The sequence below is a fragment of the Geotrypetes seraphini genome, chromosome 11, assembly GCF_902459505.1.
Source record: "Geotrypetes seraphini chromosome 11, aGeoSer1.1, whole genome shotgun sequence".
NCBI lineage: Eukaryota > Metazoa > Chordata > Amphibia > Gymnophiona > Dermophiidae > Geotrypetes > Geotrypetes seraphini.
In genome coordinates this window covers 36,503,167-36,527,895 of record NC_047094.1, presented here as the reverse complement: position 1 = coordinate 36,527,895, position 24,729 = coordinate 36,503,167, and the positions used below count along the sequence as shown (strand labels likewise).

The following is a 24,729-nucleotide window of genomic DNA, read 5'->3' as shown; positions in this document are numbered from 1 at the left end:
CAGTTTGATTTTGAAGATGTCAAGATTTTTATCATTCTAGTAAGGCCGACTTCTAACTAATCAAGATAAAAGTTTCTGAGTGATTGCACCTTTCATCTTTATAGTTAAGCTGAGAACATTTGTGTGAAACCTAGTATGTCCTTGAGTGTTTTTCAGATAAGGTGCATAAAAAAATACTCCATAAGCATGCATTTTAAAATTATTTTTAGTAAGTAGGTCTAAAATTAGACTTGCTTTTCTGAAGTAGGCTCTACAAACTGTAAGCCTGTTCATATCTATTTTTCATGCTGTTTTATATTTATTTAATTTGTAATATTTCAGTTTGTATTTCTTTTCATTTCTTTCTTTTATTTGATAAGCTAGAGCTACTTATTTCTGAGTACAAATACTGATTAATAAGCTGAGAGAGTTAGTAGAAAAGAATAAATATGTAAGTAAAAACTCCATTACCCAGCACTTTACCATCCAATAATTGGCAGTTCTCCCAGGCAGCACCTTCAGTGGAGAGAAATGATAATAGGGGAGGAGTTGGAATTAAGGAGCAATGCATCTTTCTTCTGCTCTGTTCTACTGATTCCAGACACACACACTGACCTTCTGTCACCTAGAAGAGATAGCAAAGGAAGGAAGGGGCTGAATTAGGGAGCAGGGTAGCAAATTTTATTTTTGTTTTGTTCTCTGACAATTTAAGCATTGCCCTTTCCCTCCTATTGCTTGCATGCTGCTGCCTGGGAGGATTTATACGAGGAAAACACTACTTCGCCTACCCAGTCCCTCTTCGGTTTTCTGCTTTCTGCAGCTGTCAGATGGGCCTCCTGCAGCTATGCTACATCAGCTTTCTCCTTTTTCAAATAAGCCAAGAGTTTCATGCGCTTAACAGGGGAGTTGATACTGGCCACGTTCAAAGTTAGGAACTGCAATTTATCTGTTATCCCTATGTAGCAGAACAGGCCAAAGACAGATAATACTGCTTTTGGAACATGCTGAAGGGCCTCCCAGCTGAGCCTCCTTCCGCATAGGCAAGGTAGAGATGGCCACGCCCGAAACTCACATTCCCCTATGCAGCAACAGCATCCATCCATAAAACACCAAACACGCTGGATCCCCCCTCACTCCCCACTCTTCCCCCAGACATCCCACCCACAAACCTCCACCACCAAGCAAAAACAAAATCCCCACAATAAAAACATGCCATCTCTTCAGCCCCTTCCTGCTAACTAACCAGCCCCCACATCATCACAGTGAAAGGAAGGCAAGACGTGCTCTAACTATACAGTTCCCCGGTATCCCAATAACGGGAACGAGCACAGAGTATTAACAGTCAACTATGGCAGAGCAGGTTGAGAAGTATATACTGAGATGTCTTAGGCAACGCCAACTGCAGTGAGGGGTCAAGCACATTCACCACCACCAGCTGGTCTCTGGAATCCGGGCAGTGAGGCCTTCTCTGCCCAGTGAGAAAGAAGAGCCTGAAAGGTGAATCATCAAGTTTCAAGTTTATTAGGTGACTTGATTAATCGCTTAATCAAATTTCTAAGCGATGTACATATTAAAATTTACATTTGTTAGGGGACAATACAATACATACAAATACTTAAATAAGACTAAATTGCACTCAGTTTAACATATTCTAAACATTGGGTAAGGAGGGATGAAATACAATTCATAAAGTAAAGAAGAAACATTAAGGGAAAATACAAAAGGGTTATTTATTTATTACCCTTTTGTATTTTCCCTTAATGTTTCTTCTTTACTTTATGAATTGTATTTCATCCCTCCTTACCCAATGTTTAGAATATGTTAAACTGAGTGCAATTTAGTCTTATTTAAGTATTTGTATGTATTGTATTGTCCCCTAACAAATGTAAATTTTAATATGTACATCGCTTAGAAATTTGATTAAGCGATTAATCAAGTCACCTAATAAACTTGAAACTTGATGATTCACCTTTCAGGCTCTTCTTTCTCACTGGGCAGAGAAGGCCTCACTGCCCGGATTCCAGAGACCAGCTGGTGGTGGTGAATGTGCTTGACCCCTCACTGCAGTTGGCGTTGCCTAAGACATCTCAGTATATACTTCTCAACCTGCTCTGCCATAGTTGACTGTTAATACTCTGTGCTCGTTCCCGTTATTGGGATACCGGGGAACTGTATAGTTAGAGCACGTCTTGCCTTCCTTTCACTGTGATGATGTGGGGGCTGGTTAGTTAGCAGGAAGGGGCTGAAGAGATGGCATGTTTTTATTGTGGGGATTTTGTTTTTGCTTGGTGGTGGAGTTTTTAAGTTACTTTTAAATTTCCCAAATTCCTTCTCCTCCCTTAAAGAAATAGGGAGGGCATTCCAAGTCTGTGGTGCTGTACATGAAAAAATAAATTGTCGTCTCGTGTTAATAATTTTCAGTGAGGGAATAGACAGTAAGTTTTGTTCGTTAGATCTTAAAATTCTCCTTGCAGAATATGGAATAAGTAACTTAAATAAAAATGCAGGTGTCATATTATATAGGGTTTAAAGATGATTATACACAGTTTATAAGTAATTCTGTGAATGACTGGGAGCCAGTGAGCATTTTTGAGAAGTGGTGTTACATGGTCAAATTTTTTGGACTTGGTTATTAGTTTAATTGATGCATTTTGTATAATTTGTGGCCGTTTTATTTCATGTAAAGCAATTCCTTTAAATAGAGAATTGCAGTAGTTGATTTTAGACATCACCAAAGAGTGAATCAGTATATTAAGTGCTTTGGGACATAGAAATTTAGAGATGGAGCGAATTTTACGTAACCTATAAAAGGTAGTTTTCACAATGTTACTAATGTGGTCATGGAAATTAAGCTTATTATCGAAGATTACCCCTAAAATTTTAATATTTTTGACTGATTGAAGGGGAACGTTTTGAATTGAAATAGGAGTAACAAGAGGGAAACTATCCTTCCAAGGAAAAAGCATGACATTGGTTTTTTGATATTGAGAGCCAATCTGTTTTTATCCAGCCAATGATGAATTAGGTCAAGTTTTTCATTAATAGCCGAAATTTCAATTATGTTATTATTATTTAGAGGATGCAGTAGCTGTATGTTATCAGCATAGGCAAAAACATGAAAGCCTACAGATTGGCATAATGTCATTAGTGGTGCAAGAAAAATATTGAAAAGCAAAGGTGAAAGAATAGATCCTTGGGGAACCCCATGTGTAATCTGTGAAGGTGTGGAGGAAGATTCATTGAAAAGAACTGTGGATGTGCGATCATTGAAATAAGATGTAAACCGAGCGAGAACTTCATCTGTAACTCCAATAGATTGGAGTCTGTTAAGGAGTAATTGGTGATCAATCGTATCAAACGCTGCTGAGAGATCAATAGAAGTTAACAGCACCGATTGATGATGATCTAAGAAATATTGAATAGAGGTTGTCATGCCAATAAGGGAGTGTTCCTTGCTATGGTGCTGTCTAAAACCAATTTGATTCGGATGTAACACGTTAGTTTTTTCTACAAACTCTGAAATTTGGTTGAAAACAATTTTTTCTGTTAATTTTGCCAAAAATGGGATGTTAGATATTGGTCTATAATTGGACAGGTCAGCGTGACCAATATTTTTATCTTTAATAATAGGGCGAATATATGACTTTTTCCAATCCAAGGGCACAGTGTGTTGGTTTAAACTTTCGGTAACTAATATATGAATCAAAGGTCCAAAGATGTCAAAATATTGTTTAAGAATTAGAGGTGGTATTTGATCAGCTTTAGAACCTTTAATATTCAGAGTTTTTAGAGTAACTTCAATCTCATTTAAGCTAGGTATTTTGAATTTTGAGCATTTAGAGGATAGTGAATCTGGATTAACCTGTTCAGAATCTTTTGAAAGTAGTAAATTATTTTTGAATGATTTCCTAATGTTAATAATTTTTTCAGTAAAATAGTCGGCAAGTTCTTGGGCTGTGGGAACTATACTACTTGATTCACATTGTTTTTTATTATTCGGTGTTATATTATTGAGGATGGTATAAAGAATAGAAGGATTTTTAGCTTTTAATATTTTATCGGAATAGTATTTCATTTTGGTTTGATTTATTTTTGCTTTATAGAATTTCGCATGTTCACTGTAAGTTAGAAAATTGTTTTGGGTTTTATCTTTCCTCCACATTCGTTCGAGAGATCTTAATTGTTTTTTAAGAAGTAAGAGATCTGCAGTAAACCAAGGGTTACGGATTTTACGAACAGAGATGATTTTATTTCGCATTGGAGCAAGCTTATTTATGGTAGATTGAATAGCCATATTCCACAGGTTGGTTAAATCATCTATTGAGTTAGTGACCGATTCAGAGAAATCTAATTTAAGTGTAGCTTGTATTGACTCGGATGAAAGTTCTTTAAAATTCCTAAAGGAGATTGTTTGTTGTTTAGTGTTGGGTTTAATATACGGGTTAGTATAGGCTAATGAAATCAGATAATGATCTGACCATGGAACTGGGAGGCAACAATTTAAAGAGAAGTTGTTTCTTTCGGATGTTGTTATTAGAGCTGTGTCAATAGTATGACCAGCTTGATGTGTTGGTTGTGTTATTAATGAACATAGGTCTAATTGGTCAATATAAGAAAGAATTGTTTTAGTAAAGCTGTTGTTCTGATCATCAAAATGGATGTTAAAATCCCCCAAAATTAATGGATTTAGGGAAGAGCTGCCAAATTCAAATAGTAAAGATTGAAGGTGAGTAATGTTATCAGAATTTATCGGAGGAGGTAAGTAAATTAGTAGTACATCCGTTTTAGGTTTTGTTTGTATGGAAAGTTGTAAATATTCAATAGATGCGTTGCCTGTAGACTTATCCACTTGGGTTAATAAGGATTCTTTAAATATTGCAGCCAAACCTCCACCTTTTTTGTTGGAACGATGGTTATAAAAAAAGAGAAACCATCTGGACAGGCAAAAGTAAGATAGGCTTCTTCGCCATCCGATAGCCAAGTTTCAGTTAGAAATAATATATCTAAGGATTGTTGTGGAATAAGGTCTCTAATAAGGTGATATTTTGTTTTAATAGAACGAGTATTAATTAAGCCGATATTTAAAGGTCTGGATTTGTGATATTGAGGTAAGTTGGAATAAGTAGAAGAGGTTCTTTCAGTAGAGAGTAATTTTAAATTTGACTGAATGACAGCATGTAAGTTAATCTGGTTAGCCTCAATTTTAGTAGGTCTACGGCTCCAAAAGACCGGAATAGATGAAAGTGTATTATCCATATCTGCAAAGTTAGAATTAGAAGTATGAATAACGAATACATTAGTTTCCAATAAAAAGGTACAAAAAAAAAGAGTTGTTAAGCAAGGGGAATAATGATTTTTTATTTTTTTGAGATTTTTTTGGATTTTAAGCCAATTCCTTGAGATAATCACCAGTCCGCACTGCAGTATCGCACAAAGGAGCGCATTAAGGAGCAGAACCTGCTCCTTAAGCGCGCTCCTTTGGCGCGCGCCTTTGCGGCATGCGCCGCAAAATGACAGGTTTTAAAGTTCGTGTACCGGATGTTGGGGGGCGGTATCAGGAACGCGAAGGATCAACTAAGGAAAATAAAAGCAAGGTAAAAGCCTTAACACAACTAAAATCAAACAGAAGTTTAAAACCATAAAAAACAGGTAAAATAAAGAGTTAAAGTTAAGTCAAGTATCATGCAGTAGCTATCAATGCTTGTTGAAAGTGCTGGCAGACTTGTAAAAAGCCCTGTAAGGTTTCCAGTGAGTCAAAAAGCTTTGGTCCGTCAGAGGCAAATACCTGGACCTTAGCAGGAAACTGGGCTGTGAATTTTATGTCCCTGTTTTTTAGAACTGCGCAGTATGGAGCTAAGGCCTTGCAGCTAGCTACAACTGCAGTCGAATAGTTGCTGAATACCAGTGGTCACTTGCCATCTTACAGCAGATCATCCTTTTTCCGGTAGAGAGACATGAGTTGTCCTTTTCCGCAAAATTCAATATCCTGGCAATGACTGGATGGGTTCTACCATTCTTTGCATGTTGCGGCCCCATTCGATGCACACGCTCCACCTTTATAGCGGAGCCAAGGCCTACTGCGATGGCAGCCACGTCTCCACCAAGGCCCAGGGAACATCGGGTGACACTGATTTGGGTGTACCAGTGATGCACAGATTGTTCCGTCGGCCTCTATTCTTCTGGTCTTTCAGGCGATTGTAAAGCTGCTTGTGTCGGTCTTCCAAGCCATGTACCTGGGCTGCCAAAGCACTTGTGGCGGTGTCCTGCTGCGACACTCGCTGTTCCACGTGTCCAGTGCGCTGACGTTATCCCTTATGTCATCCACAGACGCTTGTAATTTGGAAAGCTTGTCATAACCGCTGAGATATTTCTGGTGAGCTCTCTAACCACCTCATCTTGAAGCATGATCACCGGCAGCAGATGAGGGGACTCAGACGCCATCTTAGGAGCCGACTCTTCTATCCCGGGCAGGCCGTGCCACCTTAATCGGCATAGCACACGTGCCCGGTGAAAGAGAATCACTAATACAAGCTCTGCCGGGTACTGAGCAATATTAACTCCTTGCCATTGGGATTCAAAACTAGATATGTCACGGTGATGGGTAATTTAAAGGTAAGTTGCCAAGCGGGTCGGAGCAGAGGCAGAGAGCCACCTCTCAGCCCAGTGTCATCACGTGACCCCCAAAAAGTGCACTTAATTCAAGAGGACCATATCCATTATGGAAACCCATAACTGCAATGCCCTGGGAACAGCTCCTCATCTTTGGTATTGTAGGAGGTGCAGTAGCCTCCAAGGGCCTGGAGAATAGCTTCTGATGCTCCCCAAGTGACTTAAGAGGATGTGGACACTTCTACTGCTTTCTGTATACCTTTGTTGACAGCAGCCTTCAACGTGCAGCTTGATGACTGGGACGGTGTGTTTCTTTCCTCAGCGTGATCCTTTGGCTTTGACACAGTCTGTGTCGATACAGAGGGACATCCAGCTATTTCTTAATATTTGCACACTGCCTGCAGGGGAGGCATCAATACTAGGTCAGTTTTTCAATCATGTGTGTTTATTTATTTAGCATTTGATTTATTCCCTTAGAAACACAAAAGCTTAGAAACATGATGGCAGATAAAGGCCAAATGGCCCATGCAGTCTACCCATCTACTATCTCCTTCTCTCCCTTAGTGAAAGGAACAGGCCAGGGTGGCGAACATACCAGTTAAAACAAAGAACAAGAAATTGAAACTCCATTTTAAAAAAAAGGAAAGTCAGCAAACAACAAGAATACAAGAGCTGAAATTGCAAACAGACTTCATGATCCTAGAGATTTTCTACTCAAGAGTACATTCACTAAATGCCAGGTAGAAAAAATATCTTTAGCTGGGTTTTGAACTTTTTGAGGGACCCTTCCTTGCATAGAGATGTTGGTAGAGCATTCCAAAGTAAAGGAGAAATATAAAAAAAATGCAGTATGATATGTGGATTTCAAATGTGCATGTAAAGAAAGAGGAATAGACGTTCATATATTGAATGGACTGGATAACCTGTGGATGTTGATGTAATAAGATTGGCAAGGTAGGGAGGTGACATTTCGAAGAGAACACGATAAGTTAGTGTAAGTATTATATGTTGCAAATGAAATCTCACTGGGAGCCAATGAAGTTTTTCCCTAAATGTATCTTTATTTTCTTTAAAGATTGTAGTTTACCCTCCTTCCCTTTGAATTGGTAACATTTGTATGTATACACTTTATGTTTATTTGTATAAAGTTGTTTTATTGTTTGTCTCCTAATTTTAAACTATCATATGCATTGAAGTATCTGACATTGCGTGTACAACAAATTTTTAATAAACTTGAGACTTGATTACAGTAATATGGAGGAGTGTGTGGCACAGTGATTGGATCTACAGCCTCAGCACTCTGGGGTTGTGGGTTCAAACCCCGCGCTGCTCCTTGTGACCCTAGGCAAGTCACTTAGTTCTCCATAGCCCCAGGTACTTTAGATAGATTGTGAGCCCACCGGGACAGATAGGGAAAATGCTTGAGTACCTGACTGTTAAACCGCTTAGATAACCTTGATAGGCGGTATATAAAAAAACCTAATAAAAATAATAAATAAATAATAAAAAGCAGCGAAATGATGAGAGAATGTAATGTTTGAAAACTGAAAAGGTAGCATATGGAACGGAGGCATTTAAGGACCCGAATGCCCTTTTGTACAACAGAAGAAATATGTTGTTTGAATGATAATTCATGGTCAAAAAGTAGTGGCTGGTTTAATGGGAAAATCCCAAAGAACAATAGGGGAGGAGGGGGGAGTTAAGTGACCAGAGAATCAAGATACTCAGTTTTGAATGTATTTTTCCCTCTGATAAGCAATGCATCCTCTTATTTAAATTGTAGGCGCATGTTAAAGACTGTTTTTATTTACTTAGAATTTCTTGGAAACAGTGATTGTATATTAATGTAGTATTGTAGTTAATGATGTCAGATTTATATGTTCGCTGGTTTTGACAGCTTGACTGTTTTGTAAGCCGCTGTGAACTGTAAGACTCAGCAGGCTTTAAATAAAGTTTTATGTTAAGTTATGTTATTAAGCACTAATTTGAGACTCTAGCAAATGATTTATCAATTTAAACAATTTTAAGTGGGTGTAAATCAACGAAGTTAGGTAATGTAGTAAACAGAAGCAAGATATCATCTGCATAAAAATCAAAACCTGCTGGATTAAGAGGGCTAATGGACTAATGAAAATATTGAAGGGATGGGAACTGCGCATGGAAAAGCCTTCAAACCTTATAGAGGTCTAACCAAGAAAAGTCTTCAAAGACTTCAGCGGAGCTAGAACACTGCGGCTAGGTTGATCGTCGCAAAAAGTAAATTTGATCATGTTTCCCCGCTTCTGTCAAAACTTCACTGGCTTCCAGTGATTTCTAAGGTTCACTTTAAATCAGGGCCGCAATCCAGTCGGGTTTTCAGGATTTCCCCAATGAATATGCATTGAAAGCAGTGAATGCACATAGATCTCATGCATATTCATTGGGGAAATCCTGAAAACCCGACTGGATTGCGGCCCTCAAGGAGGGACTTTGAGACCCCTGCTTTAAATGTACCTGCCTAACATTCAAGATCCTACATGGCATTCTTCCTCCCCTAATTCCACTATCTTGGAATTCTTCGAGACCTGACATTACCAGATCCACCCAAAAACTTAAATCATCTTTCCCCTTATTAAAAGGCGTCATCTATGCAGGAAAATTAGGGAAATCGCTTTTCTTCAAAATCACTGAGCTTTGGAATAACCTTGCTGCCCTGCTGCGGAACCTGGGTTCCTTCCAATTATTCCGAAAACATCTGAAAACCTGGCTTTTCTCAAAAATGTAAATCTCACCACCCCCTTTATAACCACTAATTCTTATGTTCTTCCCTCATTTATTAAAGTACCTGTAAACCATTCCAACCTCTATCTTTATGGAGAGGATGCGGTATATAAACTTAAGGTTTAGTTTAGTATTATGCCTTTTAGCGGCTATCAAAATTAATAATCTACTCATCTACTTTTGTTTGACCAAAAATCCAAGAAGACTTGTACATAGAATTTTCCATCACATGTGAATCTGAGCAAGTGATTGAGTGTCCCTGCCACCTTATGTAATTTTTGAGTAAATGAAAAGAAAGATTAAATATTGGATAGCAGAACATCTGAGCAATACCCCGTTGGGAAGAGTGGAGGCTCCCCTTATAGTCAATTGCATTGAAACCCAGCTTTATCTCACTGATGGTTTGTAGTGCCAAGTAGCCAGGTTCCACAAGAGGGTGATAATCTTCAGAACAGCACAAGATCTACCAGTAGTTTCAGCTCATCTGAATGGATTAAATCAGGGGTAGGGAACTCCAGTCCTCGAGAGCCGTATTCCAGTCGGGTTTTCAGGATTTCCCCAATGAATATGCATTGAAAGCAGTGCATGCAAATAGATCTCATGCATATTCATTGGGGAAAACCCGACTGGAATACAGCTCTCGAGGACCAGAGTTCCCTACCCCTGGGGACAGGTTTAGAACAAATGCTAGGAAGTTCTTTTTTACCCAGAGGGTGGTGGACACATGGAACGCACTTCCAGAGGTTGTAATAGGCCAGAGCACAGTACAGGGGTTCAAGGAAGGTTTAGATAGGTTTCTAAAGGATAAGGGGATTGAGGGGTACAGATAGAAGCAGAGTTAGGTTATATAAATGGTCAGGAACCACTTCACAGGTCATAGACCTGATGGGCCGCCGCGGGAGCGGACCACTGGGCGCGATGGACCTCTGATCTGACCCAGTGGAGGCAACTTCTTATGTTCTTAAATCATGAATTGGAATGGAGTATACTGCTGTGAAGGTGGTGGTCTGTGAGAAAGATACTGTAGGAGACCTGAGAATCACTCAGATTAGGGAATTTGTGTCATTTTACTGAGGATGAAAAGATAACTGACTTCATTGTTTGTATATATTTTTAGTAGTTGATTCAACAAGGTCATGAGGAATTGGGGCTCTTTACCTTTGAATATATGAGTTTCATTAAAGAAAATAGCATGTAATGTTTCATAATACGCAAAGGTAGAAAATCTATACAAATTTGGCATTGTGCAGTAACGCAGAATTCACCCAGGGGTAATATAATTTGCCTTTAATTTGTTTTGTCTAGTTATCTCAATTGTACTTGGCGCTCATCTGCCTATTAAGATGTTTCATTGCCGTATATTATACAAAGAGCATTAGTGATGTATCTGTTGTTTGAATATGTGGCTGCTTGTGACCCCAGGCAAGCCACGTAGTCCTCCTTTGCCCCAGGTACCCAAAAAAATTAAACACTTAGATTGTGAGCTCATTAGGGATAGAGGAAGTACCTGTATATGATAAATGTAAACCGCTTTGATTGTGCCACAGAAAGGTGGTATATTGGTAAATCCATGAGCCTGACCCCTGACCACAAATAGAAGGTTATGTTTTTAAAAAAAATGATGTGGCTAACAATTTAATTTTCATTTCTTTAGGATTGCTAATGGCTATTTTGATGATATTATGAGTATAATAGAGCTGTACGAATGATTTTAAAACCCTTGAGGAAGCCTATTTTGTGCTGAAACCCAGGACTGTGTTGAAGTATATAGTATGTACATAAGCATATATGCACATCAGAGTATCCATGGGTGGTAACTGCTCCTGTGTTTGATGGACGTCTTTGTACAAATCTTGGATCTTTGGCCAGTTGAAAGAAGTTGATAATTGTTAATTTTGAGAGCGACTAAAATACATAATAACTATGTAAACTATGGAGGTTCTTTTTTCTGTGTTTCATTGATGACTGAATGACCTACTTTGGTATACCATAGATGGTGTGAAGTCTTGAACACATGATTCTCTTTCTTAAAGATTTCGTATTCTTCATTTTGTATTTAGACATCTATTTGAAAGTATAAGCTTTAGATTTTTTTTTCACATGCAGTTATAATGATTGAATAACTGACCTACAGAAGTATATGTCTACTAGTCTTTAAGCCCGTTACATTAACGGGTGCTAGAATAGATGTGTCTATCTGTCTTTCTTTCTGTCTCTCTCTCTCCTTGGGCCGCTGTCTGTCTTTCTTTCTGTCTCCCTCTATCACTCTCTGTGTGTGTCTGTCTTTCTGTGTGTGTGTCTCTCCTTGGCTGTTGTCTGTCTTTTGGTCTCTCTCTCTCTCTCCTTGGCTGCTGTCTGTGTGTCTTTCTGTCTCTCTCTCTCTCTCCCCCCCCTTGGCCGCTGTCTGTCTCTTTCTCTCTCTCTCTCCTTGGCCGGTCTGTGTGTCTGTCTGTCTCTTTCTCTTTCTCTCTCTCTCTCTCTCTCTCTCTCCCCTTGGCTGCTGTCTGTGTGTCTGTCTGTCTCTTTCTCTTTCTCTCTCTCTCTCCTTAGCCACTGTCTGTGTGTCTGTCTTTCTGTCTCTTTCTCTCTCTCTCTCTCTCCTTGGCCGCTGTCTGTGTGTCTGTATCCTTATGTCGCTCTCTGTGTATGTCTGTCTTTCTGTATGTGTGTCTCTCTCCTTGGCTGCTGTCTTGTCTTTCTGTCTGTCTCTCTCTCTCTCCTTGGCCGCTGTCTGTGTGTCTGTCTGTCTGTCTCTCTCTCTCTCTCTCCTTGGCCGCTGTCTGTGTGTCTGTCTTTCTGTCTCTTTCTCTCCTTGGCCGCTGTCTGTGTGTCTGTCTTTCTGTCTCTTTCTCTCCTTGGCCGCTGTCTGTGTGTCTTTCTTTCTGTCTCTTTCTCTCCTTGGCCGCTGTCTGTGTGTCTGTCTCCTTCTATCACTCTCTGTGTATGTCTGTCTTTCTGTATGTGTCTCTCTCTCTCTCCTTAGCTGCTGTCTTGTCTTTCTGTCTCTCTCTCTCTCTCTCTCCTTGGCTGCTGTCTATGTGTCTTTCTGTCTCTTTATTGTGTTAATTTGCTGAAATTTAATTTCCTTTCTTGATTCCAACAATGGTGGACTAAATGGTAGATTATATACTAGTTACTTGAGGGGGCAGAGTCCAGTATTAGAACATATGCCATTACAATTTACCTACATCCTTAGGATCAATTGATCTGTCTGGAAACCAAGACCAACTACTAAGATACAGTACCTAAGCTCCGCCCACTCCTTCCCCCATTTCATTCGTCCTGCCCACCTCAAACTGTCGTCTTCTGCCCCTCCAGCCGTTCGCTTGCGTCCAGAATGACGCCTCCCTCTTAGCCTGTGACAAGCACCTAGCTGCCTCCTCCCAGACATGGGACGCAAGCATGACGTGAGCGGCCGCCCCCCAATCTTTAGCCTCGAGGAATTCTTGACCTTCTTCTATGTTATCATGTGTGCACTTGCCGCCCCCTTTAACATTCTGCCGGCCACAGAGCTACGGATCATGGATCACGCAGGTAGGAGTGCGCATGCACGCTTAGGGTTTTATTATTAGTGATAGTTGAATGAAGTTTTGAGCAGGCGTCTTGTCCTTCCTCAAGATTTCTTATTATTTATTTTGTACTAGGACATCTGGGTGAATGTGATTTTATGTATATTTGGTCAGACTTTCTCCTTTTTTAAAAAATTTATTTTACCTCATGTAGCTTCAGAGCGAGAAATGATCACATATTCAAATACTCCATTAAGCAGTCCTGCAATGTGAAGAAGAGCTTTCATGTCGTATGTTTGGTGATAGGTTTGATTGCTTCTCTGCATTGGCCTTTACACTTTGCATTGTGTGTGTGTAAGCAATACTTAAATGCCAAGCCATTATTTAGTAGTTTACTGGGCCAAGGAGAAAGCAATGCATCAATAAACAGCATTTAAGAAAACTGTATCTTCAGAGATGGTTAAGGAAAGAAAAATCAATTGGCTGCGTTCGAGATTTACCATTAAGAGATAAGAGGTAGTTAAACAGTCTTTACAGTAGCTAGAGGTAACGCCAGCCCTGACCTGCAATGTTCATAATAACAAAGCCTGTTTCGGGGGTTAAGAGAGATTCTTATGGATGTTCTTATAAATTCAGAATAAAAAAAAATTCCCACAAAGCAAAAGAGTCTAAAAAAGTCTTCAATTTGGAAAGCTTTTACTGATTTTCTCAAAGACTGTACCAGTAAGGGAGTGAGGAGGGGCAGAAAATATATATATGAGTTTTCTGTTTTAAGGGTGGATTTAATTTCTGAGAAAAGGTTTCATCCTGTCTATAATAGCAGTCTCCTCTGAGAACTGAAAATGTTATCTGACATAAAAGCAGCCTGTCAAACAAAACTTCAAAAAAGTACATCTGAGCCATTATGCAAATTGGAAGAACTGGTGCTCAGAAGTAAGAGTTGAGGCTTAGCATTATGTTAAACACTGTACGAATTATATTTGAACTTTTGAAACACCATATGCTCTATATAGAATGGAAGTAACTGAAGTACAACTTTTCTGAGAGTTTCTGGTAATTGTTAGCGTGATGGAGTAGAAGAATGAACTGCACAGATGGCTTTTTGTTGATTTAGCTATAGCACAGATGTATTGAGAGGCTTTTCCCAATGGTCATTATATGTGAAATGTTTAAAGAGAAAATGCTAAATCTTTATTTCATTAAGACTTGCAGAAAATGCCTTGAAAATGGTAATATATGTGGCAGTGGACCTGAGAAAAACATGGTTAGAAACAGAAACATGATGACAGATAAAGGCCAAATGGCCCATTCATACCATCCACAATCGCTTCTTTTCCCTAAGAAATCCCATGTGTTTATCCCATGCCTTCATCATCTCCACCACATCCACTAGTTTACTGAAAGGGTGGTAGATTTGTAGAAAAATACTTCCTTAAGTTTTAAGCTCAGGAGTAATCTTTCACCTTCATCCTATGACCCCTTATTCCAGAGTTTTCTTTCAATTGCATTTATGCTGTGGAGATATTTAAATGTCTGTATCATATCCCCTCTCTCCTGCCTTTGAGGTCTATAAGTCTGTCCCCATATGCTTTATGACAGAATACTGACTAATTTTGTAGCTGCCCTCTGGACTGACTATATCCTTCTGAAAGTGAGGTCTCCAGAACCGCACACAGTATTCTGGAGACCTCACCAGAGACTTATAGAAGGGCCCTATCACTTCTTTTTTTTTTTTTTTTTTTTACCTGCTGGCCATTTCGCTCCCTGTGCAAATAGATTATAAATTAATAAATGGGAGGAAAGTTAATGAACCTTTCCTTGTGGACAGAGCGCTCAAGATTTATCAGTGACAGTATGAGCATGCTACTATTTCCAGTGAAAAGATTTTTGATGCAAAACTTTGATAAATTCGCTCTTACTCTGTTGCCGTGTAAGGTTGTTGCAGCTGTGAAAAGTTGACATTCTTGAAACATACAGCCATGATGAGTGTGTATATATATCTATGTATGCTTCTGAGTCAACCACGCATGCACAGTGAGGAATCCTCCCTGTGATGTTTCAAGGCAGAGTACAGGAGTGGTTTGCCATTGCCTTCTCCCACACAGTGTATGGCTCCACTATGTTACTGCTGCCCAACATAGGGCCCCTCAGCCTACAGCACCTGGTATTCCCAGGTGGTCTCCCATTCAGGTTCTAGCCAGGCCTGACCCTGTTTAGCTTCTGATAGCAAGAGCAGGCCTACCCAGGGCAGCCATGCCCTATGTACCTATGCAATTTTTCAGCCTCTGATTTGCTTATATTTTTATTTATTTCTGTTTGAGTTGCTTAACAGTAGCTCAGGGCAATGTACAACATAATTCCTAAACAAATCATTTGTTAGGAACATGTTAATGCTTGAAATGTACAGCATATATAGGAGGTTATTTACTAAGGGTAGGATTCTAGTAATGGTGCCTATATTGGCTGGTTCCTCCCAAAACATCGCTGGCTGCATTTCAATCATGTTTAGGCGCTTTTAAGAGAATTGCTGCTTACGTCTAATATAAACATCAGTAATGTAGGCCAAAGTTTTGCAAGCCTACATTACCGGCACCTATGTTTGACAAGCATTGAGTCTACAAGGGCGCCTAGCGGCACCTAAAGTCATTTCCAGCATAAACCAGGCCTACTTTGACCTTAGGCACCGTTAGGTGCCTCTAAATACAATTAGGGCATCCTTTTTTGTAGGTGCCTATTTTTTTAAAAAAATTGATTGTAAACAACAGTCAATTACCATGCCAATTAACACCAATTAAAACAATTTAAGTTAGACAGCACTAGGGCGCTTACCGTCGCCTAACTTATAGCGCCGTTAAGAGAATTTGGGCGCCTAAGAGTGTATTAAAGATGTTAGGGCTCTTCAGCTTGGAAAGAGACAACCGAGGGGAGATAATGATTGAAGTCTACAAAATCGTGAGTAGCGTAGAGCGTAGTGAATCGATTATTTACTTCATAAAACATTACAAATGCTAGGGGACACTCAAATGAAGTTACAGGGAAATACTTTTAAAACCAATAGGAGGAAATATTTTTTCACTCAAAGAATAGTTGAGCTCTGCAATTCATTGCCATAGTTAATATAAATATGTTTAAAAAAAAAGATTTGGACAGGTTCCTGGAGGAAAAATCCATAGTCTGCTATTGAGACAGACATGCTTGCCCTGGGATTGGTAGCATGGAATGTTGATACTACTCATATTTGGATTTTTGGCAGGTACCTGTGACCTTTACTGGACACTGTGGAAACAGGATACTGGTCTGACCCAGTTTGGTTATTCTTATGTTCATATGTTATAAATGACCCCTCATAAGAGATAAGTTACTAAATATATATACAGTATATCCACACAAAGTCGCGGTTCACAGTTCACTCCCCCAGTCATTTGTGTTTTTTTCTGTCTGCCTCATCCGGCCCCCCAATCTACTCTGCCTGACCTGCCCGCGACCTGGGACCCCGCCGTGCGCATCCTCCGTCCCCCCGGGTCCACTCTGCTTGACCAACAATCCTGGCCCAGGTCTGAGCCGCAAGCGCCACCACCCGCATTGGAACTCGCAGCAGCCGCCGCTGTTGCCTCTGCAGCCCTCTCCCGCCTCCGAGCCCCGCTTTTAAACTGCATCCAATAATTGCGGTTTTCGAAGTTTCTTCCCCCCAAAGTCCAGCATATGCACGTCTCTTTCAACCTCCCTTCCTTCCCTTCCTCCGTGTACTTCTACACCAGGGCCTCCCTCCCCTGAAGGTCTGTCCCCCCCCCCCGATGTTCTGTCCCCCTGAGGGCCTGCCTGTCCCCCCTGAAGGCCTGTGCCATCAACCCTGAAGGCCTGTCCCCCTTTGAAGGCCTGTACCCCCCTGAAGGCCTGCACCCCCTCCGAAGGCCTGCACTCCCTCCAAAGGCCTGTCCCCCCTGAAGGCCTGCACCCTACCCCTTAAGGCCTGCCTGTCCCTCCTGAAGGCCTGTACCAGCACTCCCGAAGGACTGCCCCCCCCCCCCCGGAAGGCCTGTGTGTTCCCCCTGACCTCCCGCGCATCCATTTACCTCATTTCAGCAGCCTGCAGAGAGGATCGCTTGTGCTAGTGATCTCTGCAAGCTGCTATAGGCCTTGTCTTCCTTTTGCTGCGGTCCTGCCCCTCCTCTGATGTCAGAGGCAGGATCATGGCAGAGGAAATAGCTCTGAAAGCCTATAGCAGCTTGCAGAGATTACTAGCACAAATTATCCTCTCTGCAGGCTGCTGAAATAAGGTAAATGGATGCGTGGGAGGCCAGGGGGGAAGCTGGACACCAGCACTTCCCGACTGACCCTTCTCCATCGCCCTCTAAAAGAGGAGTGGCAGCGGCTGGCCAGCAAGAGGCAGCGCTGCCGCTCCTGCTTTAGGGGGTGAGGGGGGAGGGTCAGTCACTGAATCGGGAGGCGTTTTTGGTTTTTTTAAAAATCGATTCGAATCGATTCACCCGACATGAATCGATGAACCAATTCGAATCGTGATTTGGGCAGCACTACTGCTTACAGGACGTGCCTCTTGTGGCGAGAGGCATGTTCTGTAGGCTGTCAGCTGGTGCCAACAACTCTCCTCCTTGCTGGTGCCTCTCCTCCTGTCGCCCACTGGCGAAGGAACAGGTTCAGGGTTGCGTCCGGAGGGTCTCTGCGCATGCTCGGATGTCGACGTGATGACATCACACATGCACATAACATCATCACGGCAACATCCGCACACTTCTGGGTTCCTTCTGGCCGTGGCACTAGGTTTAGTATGCCCCGGTGCCAAAAAGTTTGCGGGACACTGGTCTAGATTCTAGAGCAACAAAACTGAGAGAGGCACCTGGGACCATATAGATTGACCAGTTCATTGAGGCATGAGCTTTCGAGGACCAGAATTCACTTTGTCAGTTTGCAGAAATACTCATGAGCGCACATTAATTCTGGTCACAATTGTTAAGGATGCAATTATTGCTGCTAAAGTTGTGGCCACCAGTTAAGATTAGGGGCAGTTTCTTTTTTATGTGGGTGAAATGGGTGTTGAATAACTTTGTTCCTTAAATAAATGAAGTAATAATTAATTTAAGAACTGTGTTGTGCTTACTCAGCTTCACTTTGTATGATATTACACTTTGTTTAAAGATCAATCACCATACAATGTGTAACATATATGCAATAATAGAAGAGGGAGGGAACTTTGTTATATCACTGTACATTGAGTCAAATAATGAAGGATTTTGCCTTTTAATTCATATTAGGTGGCAAAAATCCTTTGTTATGCCCTTAAAGTGTTCTCCCGCTTATCACTGGTTCAGGATTATTAAATTTGATTATCCGCTTAGAGTCAGATTTTGAAGGTGGGGTACAAAATAAACCTATCGATAAAATAATAGAGTGATAATACCATTGTAAAAAAAGGATACTGCCCTCTTAACATAGCTCCAGATTTTAATACTATACATACAGTTTGGTTGAGGGACAAAGAGTGATGACTCTCGAGTGCTGAGTGCTGGTCATTGAGGTGTTCGATGGTCTGGTTTGTTTTATTTGGCTTATTGATGTCTGTTATGAAATTTTGTATTTTGATGTATGTGTGTGTTTGGCCAGTTTTGGCCTTAAATTGAAATTCATCGTTGATGTGACGTGTGTGTTACATGCAATTTGATTTGATATTTAAGTATGTAATTTGTTATAGTGTGTCTCTGAAGTGTTTTGTACGATAAATGTAAATCTTTTATTTTGTATGTTAATTAGTAACTCGCCCTAGATAAGGGCGGGTGAGAAATAAACAAACACAAAGCGGGATGTTTTAACTAACTGCCTGGCATTCACTCACTAAATACATACAACAAATGTCCTCTAATTACTTTCTATTCATTTCTTTATTGAAAACTTTTTGTTTAAAATTATTCTACAAAATAACATTAAATAACACACAACCACAAACCAAAACAGATTTTCACATGACAACTTTTCAATTCAACTAAGTGCTCAGTGAACCGTGTAAGTGGCGTTAGCCAAAAGTGGAGGAGCCCTATGGTGTAAATTTGCCAAGTTCTAGTTCCTGTAGTTCTGTGACCAAGTACAAAATAAAGTGACTCAGTGATATTGCACAACGTCAATAAAAAGCTGCCTTGTAAGGGCCTTCACATTCATTTCCATAACATAGTGCCAGGCCATGGCTCATAATCCCTCACCACCATGCCAAAACGAAATGGAGCAATCGGCACCTAAGGAATAGAGTGAAAAGCCTCCTGAAAATAAAAAAGTTTTCAGCTGTTTCTTAAAAATAAAGAAGGAGGTCTCTGAATGCAGAGATACAGGGAGCTGGTTCCAGAGGTCAGGGGCAGCCATAGTGAACAAAGATCTTCTAAAGATTGCCGAAGGGACCTGATTGAAAGATGAAACCTTGAACAAATGTTGGGCACACCAAAGTGAGTGAGGGGAAACAAATGATGTCAAATAGTGGTATAAAAATTCTGGAAGATGAGAATTAAATACCTTATGCATCAGTAGCAGATTTTTAAATTGAATCCTAGTACAGTTTATTTTCCCCCCCTTTTACAAAACTGTGCAAGAGGTTTTTAGTGCTGGCTGCTGTGCTGGATGATTTGTGCTGCTCCAATGCTCATAGGAATGTTGGAGCAGTGCAGAGCTTTCAGTACGCCGGTCGGCACTAGAAACCTCTTACATAGTTTTGTAAAATGGGAGGGGGGTATTTATTTACAGTCAAACCTTGGTTTACGAGTGCACCGGTTTGCGAGTGTTTTGCAAGCCGAGCAAAACATTCGCAAAATTGGTGCCTCAAAAACAGAGTTTGACTTGATTTATGAGCGCCATCCCCCGCGATCTGGCATCCCCCCCCCCACTTGCGTCCCCCCTCCCCCCACGATCCTACATCCCCCCTGAGCACCGAAACGAAATCCCTTACCCCGATTGGGCACTGGCACCAGCACCCTCTTCTGGGCTGGGCGGTGTGTCAGAGATCCTCCCTCTTGCCTGTGCTGGGCTGGACTGGGCCTTGAGCATTTGCACATGCTCAAGGCCTTCTGGTCTCGCTCTCTCCGAGATTCTGAATCTGAGATCTCGGAGAGAGCGAGACCAGAAGGCCTTGAGCAAGCGCAAATGCTCAAGGCCCAGTCCAGTCCAGCCCAGCACAAGCAAGAGGGAGGATCTCCAATGCACCGCCCAGCCCAGAAGAGGGAGGATCATTCATCACCGGCATGTCCTATGCGTTGGTGCCGGTGCCCAATCGGGGTAAGGGATTTCATTTCGGTGCTTGGGGATGTAGAATCGCGGGGAAGGGAGGGCGACGTGAGCGAGGGGGGGGGAGGATGCCGGTTCGTAAGGGGGAATGCCGGATCGGGGGAGCGGGGTATGGAGCAGCATTGGTGGCCTCAAGGATGGGGGGGAATGGAGCAGCACTGGTAGCCTCGGGGGGGGGGGGAGGAGGTGGAACAGATCAAAGCGAGTTTCCCTTACTTCCTATGGGGAAACTTGCTTTGATATACGAACAATTTGGTTTACGAGCATAATTCTGGAACGAATTATGCTCGTAAACCAAGGTTCCACTGTATTTAAAAAATTTCTATTCCGCTTAAAACCTAAGCGGATTACAGTTTTCATATATATAAATCTAGTTTACAAGACATCAACACATCATAAAATCACCAACATTCTCAAATTTTCAACCAAACACATCTAATAAAAACAGAATCTACCAGTCTAAAGCAAAGCTCCTAACAAACAAGTGAGTGTTTGATAATGCCATGTTTATTAATTGTAAACTACTGCATTTTTCTTGGCAGTTGGGTGGTATACTAAGATTAATAAAACTGTAAAACAAAATCCTAGTAGTTACCCCTTTTACAAAACCGCAAAAGCGGGTTTTAGCGCTGGCCGGCGTGCTGAATTCTCTGCGCTGCTTCTGAGAGCAGCACAGAGCATTCAGCGCACCAGCTTCCACTAAAAACCGCTATAGCGGTTTTGTTAAAGGGGGTTTAGTGAGCTATCAAACTGCTTTGCAGTAATGTAAGATTTCTTTTCTAATATAACTTGACATGTGGAGAATAATTTTATAAAGGGGTTATCATGGATTAAAGGCCTGTTAGAAAATTATTCCATGCATGCAACAACATGTGATGACAAACACCCCCCCCCCCCCCGCATACTTGTATGTGACTGGAGGTATGTTCTGGGGTGAAGGGGGTAGAATGCGGGTGGTGTCATGATCTATACATGACCTCAGGTACATTTAATGATCTAAATGTTTGTGGCTTTATTATAACTCTGATATCAGTAGGATTTGTGCTCAGATTTTATAAAAACACATAAGCACAAGTATCCTTATGACTAAAGCTAGAAATAAGTGTCTTCTTACCCTTCACACATAAGAACCCTGTTCTGAAATTGTCCTCATCGATGTTGTGAAAATGTTTTTCTGAAACAAGTAAGTATAAAATGTAATAAATAACCTGTAACCAGACAAAGTATCTCTTGTTTATCCAATTTTCACAGGCAAAATCAAGCATTAGGTGCTTCATAAAGCCTACTGAGACACTAGAGAGATCTCTAGAGATTAACAAACAAAAAGGAAAGAAAAGAGTTCAAAAGAGACCAAACTATAAAAATGTAGGAGAAGAGGAGGAAGAAGAAAAAGCCCATGAGGATACCCAGGAAGATCCAGATAAGGCTAAAGGTACAGAGGGTGGTACAAAAGGCATCAAGACAAGTGGGGAGACTGAAGGTGAGTGCACTGAGGGAATAGCAAATGAGCTTCATAAGTACCCCAGTTTTTGGAGAAATACATTTTCATTCACATGTCAATTTTGGTCCCATACACCAATTTGTTCAATAATTTTTTTAATACTGGACACACTTGCCAGAGTGGCATCCATCCCTTTCCTCCTCTCCCTCTGTAGATTTTTGGTCATACCTCCCCTCATGGACATGCACAATTAATTGTATGTGGAAGAAAGCCTATTAGTTTAACTGAAACTCTACCAAGTTAAAATAATCCGTGCTCTAGCCTTCAGTCCTAGATGCTTAAAATGGATAGAAAACCATTATCCATGCATGATAAACCATCCACTTTTATCAGTTAAAATTTGTTCTTAATCCTGGCAAATAATGAATTCTATTTTTTTTGTGCTTTCTCTGTAAATCCATAAAATCTCCTTTCTTTTGCTAAATGTCTTACATAATTATTTGCTTTATTTTCTTAACACCAGCTATCAGCAATTATGTGTGCTACTGACTTCAGTTTACTTTTGAAAGTAAATTTTAAATAAATTACTTTAAATTGTACCATCTCCTGATGTACATGTGCTCTTTATTCGCTGTGACACTAAAACTGCCCTTATCCTAATAAGAGGAACCAATGTACTAAGGATTTGCCCTACACACCCAAAATAAAAAGAACCTTTTAAAACTGTATACCGGTAACTAAATTCTCACTTTATCACAGTTTAGTATATAATTTGATATGCTGTCTATCATAATAAAATCTAGCTTAAAATTATTTACACTACTAATATCAAATAGTAGGATAAGAGTCAGGAAACTTAGGTTACAATTGCTGTTAATAATAGTAAAATAAATATGACGCATACAATTATCAAATACTATAGCTTTATGAATGAAGACATTTACAATAATTTGGAATTTTATACTCTCTTTCCCAGACAAGATGCCAACATATTTCTACCCAATTTTATTGGATATCCTGTTATCATAGGACTCTAGGACTGAGTGGCATTTTTCAAAGGTGAAGATAGCCCAAAAGAGATCATATTCTTATAGCATACCTAAATTATGGAATCAACTCCCTCCTGCCATTAGGGCAATTGATAATCTACTGACCTTCTGGAAAGCAGTAAAGATGCTTATTTTCATGGACCGGATCAATACTGGTCTCAAACTTTGACAGACCTTGCTTCAATGTACCTTACCTCAGAACAACTGTGCCTGCTAACTAGTTCTTCTACCATTCACTGCAGTTATGTTAATACCCATTCGTGACTCTATGATTTATTTTCTTAGATTCTGCAAAGCAAGTGTTCTTAGTCACATTCTCTATAAGTTGTAAGTTATTGATTCTATAGCTTTGTGTTTTCATCCTGTAGCATGTTATTGACACTGTAATGTACGTATCTCTGTTTCTGAAAACTTTTTTTTATGTATCCTTGTAACCCGTTCTGGGCTCCTGGGGAGGATGGGCTATAAAAATGAATGAATAAATAGGTTATAGAGAGATCAAGATGGCGTCGAGGACGGACGCCTGAGCAGACAGCGCTGATCGTTTGCAGTGTTCTGGCACGTGGTGTGACTCTTTCTCGTTTTTTTAAATGGGAAAGAGGAAGGGGGCTGCTCGCTCTAACCCTCCGGCGACTGGAACCCCCCAACGGCTGACACAGCAGACGATTTTGAGTGCTTTTGCCTGTTTGGGTGAAGATACTAAACGTACTTTGGGAGATAACCCAGAGTCATCGGGAGACCTCAGCGTGGGAGTGAGCCGGGTATCGCTGAGCCCGGAGTTGAGAATGGTTCCTCCCCAACTCGGAAGCGATTCAGTGCAGGGAGCTGCTGGTGTCCTGCTACCTCGAGGGGAAATGTTGGACTCCAGCATGAGAGGGATGACCTTGCCAAGCTCTTTGGAAGGAAATATAAGCAAAATTTGTCCGCATTCTCCCGGCACAAAAGAAGAAGAACCGAGACTTGCTTCAGGTGAGAATATTACTAACTTTGGGAGTTGAAGAAGCTAGAGAAAGTTGATTTGGAAGCGCTCTGGCAAGCCATATCTGTCATGGATTCCAACCTAAAATTGACTCTTTCAACTTTTAAAACTGATTTTGGAACTGTCTCTTCTAAGGTGGAGCAGCAGGAGGTAGTACTATCAACTTTAAATGAAAAAGTGGAGAAGCAAGAAGTTAAATTAAATGAGATGAAAGCTGTAGAAGTAGAAATGGTTAAAAGAAAGATCATTTTTTTTCACGTAAGATGGAAAATTTTGAAAACCAGCTGAGAGAGAATAATTTAAGATTTTTGAATTTCCTCAAATGTCCTATCATATCACCGGTTGAGATGGTTAGGAAATATTTTTGTGAGACTTTAGCCTTACCACCGGAAAATTTACCCCCAATTGTGAGAGCTAATTACCTCAATATTAGGAGACCTCAATGGGAATCTACTCCCAGAAATCCCAGAACTACCACCAGATAAGGAGGCGGATATGAACTTGTCTTTATTTTTGGAAAATTCTTTAGAAGTAGTTACCATGCTTGTAACTCTAGCTTTGGAAAACGACAGGGAATTTGTATTACGTTTGTATTTTCGCCATATGAATAACCAGTTTTTAGGCTCTAATGTTAAGATTTTTCCAGATTTATCTAAAAAAACTAAGAGACGAAGGAAAGAATGCTTGGCCTTGAGGCCAAGGGTTCTGGCTTTGAGGGCTACATTTCTTGTAAAGTTTCCTGCAAAATGTTATGTATCTTTTCAGAATAAGAATTTTCTTTCTTTTTTTAGCCTAAACAGCTTATAGAATTTACTGAGTCAAAAGAAGGGTTTGTAACCATGCCTAATGATATATGACTTGCTATCGGCTGTAGGAAGAGTAATCTATTGCCATCACTCTAATATAACTATTTGATAAATATTGGAAGTTAATTTATTTTCTTGATCTCATTTCTTTTCTTGATCTTTCATATTGTGGACTAAATAATGAGTTTATTTTTTCTTATGGTATTCTTTGGATATTAATTTTTACTTGATCTGTATCAGGCAAACGTTAATTCCAGCTTGTAAAATTTAAAATCTCAAAAAAAAAAGGTTATAAAAACATCTGTTGTTGTATGACCGG

General features: G+C 40.5%; 1 protein-coding gene across 12 annotated transcripts in view; it reads left to right on the top strand.

The window, feature by feature from the left end:
* CLEC16A (C-type lectin domain containing 16A) overlaps positions 1-24,729 on the top strand; it is a 377,291-nt gene that overhangs the window by 120,870 nt on the left and 231,692 nt on the right. For 7 of the 12 annotated variants that reach the window (XM_033914722.1, XM_033914723.1, XM_033914730.1 and 4 more), the window contains one exon: positions 21,387-21,615. In XM_033914722.1, the coding sequence (XP_033770613.1) occupies positions 21,387-21,615 (229 nt within the window). The remainder of the gene's footprint in view (positions 1-21,386; positions 21,616-24,729) is intronic. The other 5 variants (XM_033914729.1, XM_033914726.1, XM_033914725.1 and 2 more) reach the window with 1 other exon arrangement.